This window comes from Phragmites australis, chromosome 12, assembly GCF_958298935.1.
Source record: "Phragmites australis chromosome 12, lpPhrAust1.1, whole genome shotgun sequence".
NCBI lineage: Eukaryota > Viridiplantae > Streptophyta > Magnoliopsida > Poales > Poaceae > Phragmites > Phragmites australis.
This window is the reverse complement of record NC_084932.1, coordinates 19106174-19115656: the sequence shown is the minus strand read 5'-3', so window position 1 is coordinate 19115656 and position 9483 is coordinate 19106174. Positions and strand designations below refer to the sequence as shown.

General features: G+C 46.4%; 1 protein-coding gene across 1 annotated transcript; it reads left to right on the top strand.

Moving 5' to 3' along the window:
* The first annotated feature begins 4363 nt into the window (after positions 1-4363).
* On the top strand, positions 4364-6058 carry LOC133886103 (F-box protein At1g67340-like). Its single transcript, XM_062325832.1, has 3 exons — positions 4364-4807; positions 4907-5069; positions 5157-6058. Exons 1-3 carry the CDS (start codon positions 4659-4661, stop codon positions 5787-5789), a joined length of 945 nt encoding a protein of 314 aa, XP_062181816.1. The 5' UTR covers positions 4364-4658; the 3' UTR covers positions 5790-6058.
* The last annotated feature ends 3425 nt before the right edge of the window (positions 6059-9483 follow it).

Genomic DNA, 9483 nt, shown 5'->3' with positions numbered 1-9483 from the left:
CTTCAGAGTATGAAGAGAACCACTCCTTGTTTGATGTTGCATGATATGAACTCGCCGAATCTAACAGCCATGCTTCACCATAAGACTTTTCACTTGATAGTACGAGAAGATCACCATCGCTATCCGAGTCATCTTTCTTGGAAGCCACAATATTTGCCACGCCCTTCTTCAGTTCTGGACAATCTTTCCTTACATGTCCCCAATCCTTGCATTTATAGCATTGTGGCCCCTTCTTCTTCTTTTTCTTGTTAGTCTCCCTGCCTCGATCACCTTTGATGAAAAAAGCATCTCCAGATGAACTCTCACCAGCATTGTTCTTCCTCCTTTGTTCATGAGCAAACAATGCCGCAAGAATATCATCCACTTTGACTGCCTCTTTACCATACGTCAATGTTGTGATCAAGTGCTCATAAGACCTTGGCAAGGAACACAGAAGAATAATCGCCTTGTCTTCACCATCAATTGTCACCTCCACCTTCATAAGATCAGCGACAACTTGATTAAAGACGTTTACGTGCTCAGCAAGATCTGAACCCTCCTGCATCTTCAGCCCATACAGTTTTTGCTTCAGATACAGCTTCCGAGTCAATGTCTTGGACATGAATTGATCATCTAATTTATCCCAAATCTTCTTAGGTGATGTTTCATCCATGACATGGTACATGATCTGATCAGAGAGACACAACCTTATTGTCGCCGTCGCTTGTGCTTGCATCTCTTCCCACTTGTCATCATCTACCGTGACTGGCTTCTTATCGCTAAGGGCCTTCAAGATCCCCTGCTGCGCTAGCAAGTCCTTCACTCTTGTTTGCCAAAGCCCGAAGTTGCCAGTCCCGTCAAATCTCATCACCTCGAATTTGGATGCCATCGACGCCATCTGCTTGTTGCCGTAGACCACCGAATCCCGCTCACGTGTACTTCACGTGTGCTGAACGCGTCTCCGCACACTCGTACCTGCGCCCCGCGTGGACGCACCGCCACGCACACGCCGAACCGCGCGTACGCCCGCCTCGTACACCGCCCGTGCACGATCTGCCGCTCTCAAGCCCCGTCGACAACCACGCCGCTTGCACACGACGAAGCCGACCCGCTCGATCGCCGCCCGCCGTTCGCCGTCAACCGCCACAAGCAACGGTTCACGAACAGTCTGATTGCAATTTTCGCAATCTCGTGGACTTCCTTCTCTGGTTGCCTTGCGTTCTGCTCTGTTTTACGGTCCCTCGGTTTGATCTCGTATTTATTGCCCCAGCCGTCGCCATAGAAAACCGAGTCGGATCCTATTCACAGTAGTTGGATCCGAATCCAACTCCATCGCGTACACAGCCTCATAAATCGAGCCAACCCGCGCAGTCTCCTGACCGGCCCACTCGCCTCCACGCGTCTCCTAGTTGAGTCCGCCAGTGCCCCGCACCTGGCTAGCCGCCTCAGCGCTCTACTATTGGCCTCTTCCTACACTCTTCCGTCACCTTGTGCATGCATGACAGGACAGACAATCAAAGCAGCCCCTTTTTTTATTTGGCAAAGCTGCTGCCTCCTGAACAAACGTAGCTCTTTTTTTTTTATTTGGCAAAGCAGCTCGACCACCAGCCGTCCGACCGACCCAGGACTCCTGCGCTCACTGCCGAAAGCGCCGAAACCGAGCTCCGCAGACCTGTCCGCTTGCCGCACAGGACCAAGATCGAACCCGCATGCAATCATCAGCCGATGCATCGCCAGTCCATGCATGTGTCCTCCAGCCGATCCAATCTGCAAACATGCAGCTGCATGCATCTTTTTTTTTAATCCACCAATGCGAACGCTGCATGCTTCCTTTTTTTAATCCGCCGAGCACTCCAGCCAAAGCATTAAACATGCATGCAATGAACGGACTGAATTCACTAATACACACGAAGCATCTTTTCCTTGTATGTGCATTAAAGCCCTCCTGCATGCACCTTTTGACTCGATCACCAACAGCATCAGCGTCGATTGATCTGGACTACCGCAACAAACAAGACCAGCGCCGATCCTCGCATCCGACGCAGCCTCCACGCGCCACGACTAGTAGTCCGATTGCCTGATCCATCATGGCGCCGAACTCGCCACGTGCCTGGGCTGCGCGAAACTGCCTACCTACTGCTGTGCAACCCGTCCACGCGCACCTGTGCCGCTTCGCAATCCTGAACGCATTCGCAACCTCCGAAGTCCACCATAACTTTCGTCATCGCTGTCGCTGCTCCACCTTGAGCAAACAACAGCCGCTCCGATCTAGATTGACTGCCCGTCAATCAGATCGTGAGTCGAAGCCGTTGCCTTGTCCGCAACGTCTTCCAGCCGCACTGTCGAAACTGGCCGTCACGTCTGACCGACCACTATCGAACAGCAGCCCCCAGCCGCTATCAACCTGATCTCCACGTCTGGATGGATCCCCATTGATGCAACCCATCGGACGGTTCAAGCCGCCGCGCTTGAAGTGTCCGAATCCACCGATCGAATCGTTGATCTCCGCCATGCTCCACCTTGCGCCGTCCTTCCCCGGACCAGTGCAAGCCTTGCGCGGTGTGGAACATATCTTCGTGCCTTCCCTTGATCTTTCTTCATGGCTCTGGTACCACTTGTTAGGAATTTAGCGGAAGTATCACCAGGATCATCAAGCCAAGCACAAGATCAACGCACAAGACACGATATTTTTTAACGAGGTTCGGCCAAGTTGCCTACATCCTCAGGGCATGACTACGGGCGCTCCTCCCCAACTGTTTCGTCTTGCCATGGTTACAACGGTGGTGCCTTCTATTTAAAGGCCCGGAATTAGAGTTCCACTACAACTCTAATCCTAGTCCCACCCAATTACAACTCAAGTCTATCCGTAACCTACCATGTACACATATTCGACACATATTCCAACAAGTTCTATCGGTACTTCAAATATTTGAGTTCTATTGTCCACTCCTTCCCTCCTTATGCAAAAAATCCCACTGACAAATAGGAGCAAGATAAGAAAAGCATCCGCTCACAACCAACAGTTATCAAAACAAAATCCATCTCAATAACTAAATCATATATGTTTGCACGGGTAGAATCCGCTGCTACCATAGAATTCACCCATGGCCAACCTAGGAAAAGTGAGCGTAATTATGTCATGTGCTTTGGCATAGTGACAATGATTTGAAAGAATAGAACATATAATATAATCATTATTTAAAACTGATCATTAATACTCAATCGATTATCTCATATGGATTATGCTAGTTTAGGTTTCCTTAATAACCTATGATTAATTGGTTATCAACAAAGTAGTATTTATACGAAAAATGTTCTAAATACCGTAATCTTCAAACAATTCATAGTTTTCATTGAAACTGTGAAAAATTGTTGCTATAATATTTCATAGAAGACACAAGTAAAACTGTGTTATTTGAATACTTTAGTATGTAAATTTGTAGCATCTAAATGGGCCCTTAGTTGAGAACTTGAGATGCTCACCTCTCTCTCTGCCCTGCCATGTAGTATGTAAATCTAGGATAAATTTGATATGCAAAACCATGTCAAATTTTAGGAGGTATAAAGATACATTTATAATAAAAATATATACTTTACCTGACCCTAAAAGAAAATTCGTAAAAATAATATATGTCTGGCTGAAAATGTTATAAATTCATTAAGAAAAGGAGGGAGTAAAAATAATCCAAACTCAAACAAGATCAGGGTCAGCACTGGTGCCTACATATATAGTTGGTTAAGGAAAGGTATAATTTCATTTCTTGTTTCTCACCTCTTTACTCGATTTAATTTTTATCCCTCAACTCGAAAAAGGATACAACTTCACCCCCCCCCTCCCCCCACCAGCAACCGGTTCATGTTACATCCTAGAGCAGGTTTTACCATGTTTATGGTTTTCATGGCAGCCACATCACCGATTTTTTTCTCATGTGGTAGCCACATCATTGAAATGGGACAGCATTTAGAGTTGTGTGTGTTTGTGTATGCCAGAGGGAAGGAGCTGATATGTGGGAGCAAGTTGGTGACAAGGCTTTCACATCATCCAAAGCCGCTATAAACGAGCCTTCTATAGCAACGTGACCTGATTTTGATAGCTGATAGATGAGTTGTATATGCTTTTCAAGTTGAGTGATGGAAATTAAACTAGGGTAAGAATCAAGGGACAAGAAATAGACTTTCCCTTGAGGAAATGATGTGTAAAGAGGTGTGCTACCAATTAAATGGGATAATGACAATGAAGGACTTGGCTAATCAGCTGGACTTGATGGAAGGCTGGCACACCATGCGAGTACACATCATCTGGTGGCCGCGTGGCGCAGCCGTGCTCGTGCATAAGGTACTGGCTTGACGTTCGCATGCGGCGCACCGCGTATACCGGTCGAAATTCGAGAGCGCGCCGAACAACCAGAACGGACATTGGAACAATCGACGAGCCGCGCGTTTCGTTGGCGAACGGCCGCCCCGACTGCGGCGGTCAAACGCCCCCTCCCGCCGCCGCCGTAACTCCTCATCCTCATAATCCGAAACCGCAGGGGCAAATCCCTACCCCCGCGGAGGAACACACGTACAGCTACGTGCACGTCTGGTGTGCGTGCGCGTATATAAATCTTCCCGCACCCTCGCCTAACCGTCACCACCGGCCCTCTCTGCACCGCGGCGCGCGCACGGTGCCTGCCGCGATGGGGAAGCCGACGAAGCGGCTGCTGGTGGTCGGCCATCGTGGCCTCGACGCGTTCGACCGCCTGCCAGACGACCTCGTGATCGCCGTTCTCGCCGGGCTCGCCAAGCGGGCCGCGTGCCCCGCTGACGTCGCCGCGGCGTCGCTAACGTAACTAGCTGTTCTGCGCTCTGCGTGTTCCTCCACTTCGATTTCGTGTCGTGACGTGTCGTCTTATTTGTGCTGAGTTCCTCGTGTGCGCGCGCGCAGTTGCAGGAGGTTCCGGGAGCTCGCGGCACACCCGGCGGTGCTGTCACGGGCGTCGGCGGCAGCCGTGGCCGTGCGCGCGAGCAGATGGTCGGAGGCAGCGCACAGGTTCCTGCTGCGGTGCGCCGCCGCCGGCAACCTCCACGCCTGCTACTTCCTCGGCATGGTAACTTCACGATAACCTGCTCTGTTCGGCTCTGCTTCTTTGACTGGATTCCTCTGTTTCTTGATGCCATCTGCTAACGATGTAAAGGTGAGGTTCTACTGCCTCGGGGCCAGGGCGACGGGGGCGGCGGTGCTGGCGCGCGCGGCGGCGGGCGGGCACGCCGCCGCTCTGTTCGCGCTCGCCGTGGTGCAGTTCAACGGCAGCGGTGGCGACAAGGTGGACAAGGACCTTCGCGCTGGCGCGGCTCTGTGCGCGCGAGCCGCTTGGCTCGGCCACGCCCCTGCGCTCCGCGAGCTCGGGCACTGCCTCCAGGACGGCTACGGCATGCGCCGCGACACAACGGCCGGGCGCCGCCTCCTGCTCCACGCCGCGGAGCGAGAGCTCCTCTGGTGGCACTGCCGCGGCGCTGGCACCGGCTGCGGCGACTGCGCCTGGGAAGACGCGGCCAGCCGGTTCATGGTGGAGTGGTGGGCACTGACCCGCAAGTGTTCTGTGGCAGCAGTGATGGCACAAGAAGACGACGACGCGGACCTGCGTCTGTGCTCGCACGTGCGGTGCGGGCGGCGGGAGACGCGGCGGCACGAGTTCCGGCGGTGCTCGGTGTGCGGCTCTGCAACCTACTGTTCGCGCGCGTGCCAGGCGCTTGACTGGAGGCACGCACACCGCGGCCAGTGCGCGGCCGTGGCCGTCCGTTGGCTCGCCGCCAGGGACGCGCACTGAACACCAGCTGCTCGACACGTCGCGCATGTACATAGCTTTGTACATACTAGGTACCAGTACCAGGATAAGATCTTCTCCCTCATCACTCCGAGATTAATGTTTAGTAGTTTCGTTAATTTTGTTCACTTAGGGGTCAGAGATAATGGTTAGTGAGTTGTTTGGATGTTAACTGTGGCGAGTTTGCTAGGCAATGCATGCCATAGGCGTGTAAGTTTTTTTTTTTTCATGTGAAGACAAGAGAATAAAGGAAGCAAAATTTGAAAAAGAAATTTGGAGCGGTATAGGCATGGATTTGGTGCTGTCATTCCACATTTCTCATGTACCACAACCACAAACAAATTTGTAGGTAAAATGCAGCAAATCATAGTTGCGCTATTATTAGTTTTGGTCAACTGGACCTGACTAGAGTAAAGTATTAAGTATGAGTACAACTAATCACGCAACAACTGATTTTATTTTCGTATTTTATGTATCTCTTATTATGTGTTAGTCACATGGCAAAAAAAATTGTGATAAAACATTCTAAATATTGGAGCCAACGTTTTTTCTTTAAACAATTGAAGGGCCACGTTTATGAAATGATGATGTGGTACAAAAATATAATTTTGAAACATAGCAGAATTTAACCACCAATCTCACTTAACGTTTATGAGAAATAGCAGAATCGCAACATTTTGAAACCAGGTACAAACCTACTCAACATTTTTGGGTTCAATCTCAATAACCAGAAAGATATCAATGGTAAATATTCAAATGGTTTAACAACACGTAAAAAAAGCAGTCTTTTTGCTAGAAGTACTTAAAATGGTCCTCTGGTTTTAATGATTAGTTATTATCAATATAGTAATATGTGACACTGCCGGTTCATATAATAATAAGTTATGGCTATAACCCGGATGATTCTTTTTATAGTAGTGTAAGTAGATGTACTACAACTATAATTATGGTGTTTACGATAAGGTCTTGCCACTAACTAAAGGTTTAAGGTTCATGATGACAATGATCATCGTTGCTGATGAACCATACTACAAGTAAAGAAACCAACTGCTCCAAAGCTAGATAGAGAGATCAGCCCGGACTTTCGGTGAAATACTTTGATTTACCGGGTCAGCTCCAGTAAATTGTTGCCATGGAGAAAGTGAGATATATAATTTACCAGGTAAGAATATTAGGGGTGTCAAACGAATCTGATCAATAATCCGTTTCATATATCATATATCTAGATTCATATATCATATATCTAGATTCTTCTTTTCACAAAATGTGGTAAGCAAATTAAAGCAGCATTGGTACGGTAAAGCAACCACATACGTGGATTATATTGCATCTCGATTTTCCTCGAATTTTCCTCTAAATACATATGCGAGTTTAGTGTGTAAAGATTAAGAGTTTATTTGGTAGAGCTCACAGAGCAGTTTTTCGACTGGAATTAAGGGAGTTCTGTCAAACAGTAGTTTTTAGCTTTTTTAGTGGAATCTGTGGAAGTGATTATCTGAAATGAACTAGAAGCAGAGAGTAAAAAACAACTTCTCCTAATTCACTTCCTGTACAGAATCATTTTCTTCATATAATTTATTCTAAGAATCACTTTCTCCAAATAATCACACTAAAAAAATTTAAATAAAAAAAACTCTCCCAAACAGATTCTAACATAGACTGATCACCCGTCCGCCCCCACATCTGCACTGTCTAACAGGATTAAGCGGACTGGCAAAACTTGGTGATACGCGGGTATTAGCAAGTCCACAAAACCAGCTGCTACTATCCACTGTTTGTGATGCGGGCGGCTGCTGCTGCTGGGTATTAGGCCCTGTTTGTTTCAGCTTCGGATTCTGGCTTTCAGCTTTTATAATCCGAAGCTGAAACAAACAGGCAGCTTTTGGTTATAGCTTTTTAAAATCTGCTGGTTGGATTGTGATAATCTGAGAAGCTGGTTTTTCTCAGCTTTTGATAGATTGTGAAAGTCCATTTTATTAAACTATCCATTAAATTTTTTTAGAATCTACAGTCTAAAAGCTTTTCACAATCCAGCTTTTAACAATCCAGCTTTTATAAGCTGCTTTTCAGAATCTCTAGCTGAAACAAACAGGCCCTTAGTAAAGCCCGCAAAACGAGCTGCTGCTGTCCACTGTTTGTGTACTGTAAGCAGGCTGTTGCTGTTGCGTGTCCGGCTATTTCACTTGCAACCGTTATTGCTATTTTAGAGTTTGCAATAGTCAAAGCTATTTACACGAACATTCAGAGCTATTTACACGAGCATTTAGAACACACTGGACAGGATCACAGTATTCTGTTTGCTAATATACAATTCACACAATATTTTTTAGAGCTTTTAGTATATTCAGGACTACAAGTAACAAAATATTACAAGTATATGAATTAGAACATAGGTATTTCAATTCTGCAGCCAAAGATGGTATGAACATAGCATCAGGCCAAGAAGCCATTTGAAAATTCATTTTTCAGATATCAACCTTGGGCAGCCTGGAACGAAATAAAATCGATGTTACTTGCTAATTGATATAACCAAAAGAGGACTGCGTGCATAAATACAACAACTCACATGCATTAGAAGGAAATTTTGAACCACCGTAGATTTTGCCTTGTTGTACCCATATGAACAAAGTTGGAAGAATATTTCCCGACGAGCTTGAAGATCAGCCTAATATAGAAGAAGATGAACTTAATAATCACAAGTATTACGTACTATCTATTGAAATAATCACAAGTGCATGGCCCCACCTGCAAGGACCCAAAGCAACCGCCACTACAAGCCTACAACTTGTACTGCAAACGAGAAGGAGTGCATTTCTAACAGTACATACACTTTGTGTGTGGTGAAATGTACATGTGTGCCAAGATCATTGCACAGATGCACACAATCAGTCCTAAAAAAAATGCATGCATCTAATGGCCTTTGCTTCAGTCCTATAAAAAAGTAGTAGCTCACTGTGGGATATTTTGAGCCTGAAACTACTTTAGTGTCATCAGAGAATACTTTCAATAAGCCATAAAGAGAAATATTTCCTCATCTAAAGGCTCATATACATACTGAGTATACTCTCGATTCAAGCTTCAAATGCCCTCTTATACAACAAAGATGTTTGGAGCATGTCATATGTTAAATTCCAATGGATGGCTGCATCAAGAGGGGGGATGCTCTTAGATATGCCCACTTGCTCGACCATTTTCTCAAATCGTTGCTTGCGAGCTCTTAACATACTTTACACTTTCTTGATGTTGTAAGTAGCATCACTAATGGCATTTAAACTCTATTGAGCAATGAGACTAAAGACATGTGTAGCACACTAACAATGAAAATAGTTCTCCTTTGTAAACTAGCAATAGCTTGTGTCGATGATTTGTGAACTGCTGATCTAACGAACTTGTTGAAGAAATAGGAGATACTTTAAGTAGACGAATTGCAGGAGAACACACAGGGGTTTTTATATATATTTGAGCCTTCCTAAGGATAATAACCCTACATCATGTTTGTCTTGTATTGATCTGAGCCTATTACAAGGGGGTATGTGGCTAGCCTAGATGAATCTAAACCTAATCGGTGATTTCTTGCTCGGTTTCGGGTGTCTTCTGATTTCTCGAAAGGTTTGACCGACTTCTATTAGCTTGTCCTCCGCAAGGCCTCTTGGCTCCGCATAAATATGGGGGTGTCGTACGTTTTCTGGACTCATCC

Coding starts and splice junctions, on each gene's coding strand:
- LOC133886103 (XM_062325832.1), top strand. CDS start 4,659: ATGGGGAAGCCGACGAAGCGGCTGCTGGTGGTCGGCCATCGTGGCCTC. Junction 4,808..4,906: donor GTCGCCGCGGCGTCGCTAAC/GTAACTAGCTGT, acceptor GCGCGCGCGCAG/TTGCAGGAGGTTCCGGGAGC. Junction 5,070..5,156: donor CCTGCTACTTCCTCGGCATG/GTAACTTCACGA, acceptor AACGATGTAAAG/GTGAGGTTCTACTGCCTCGG.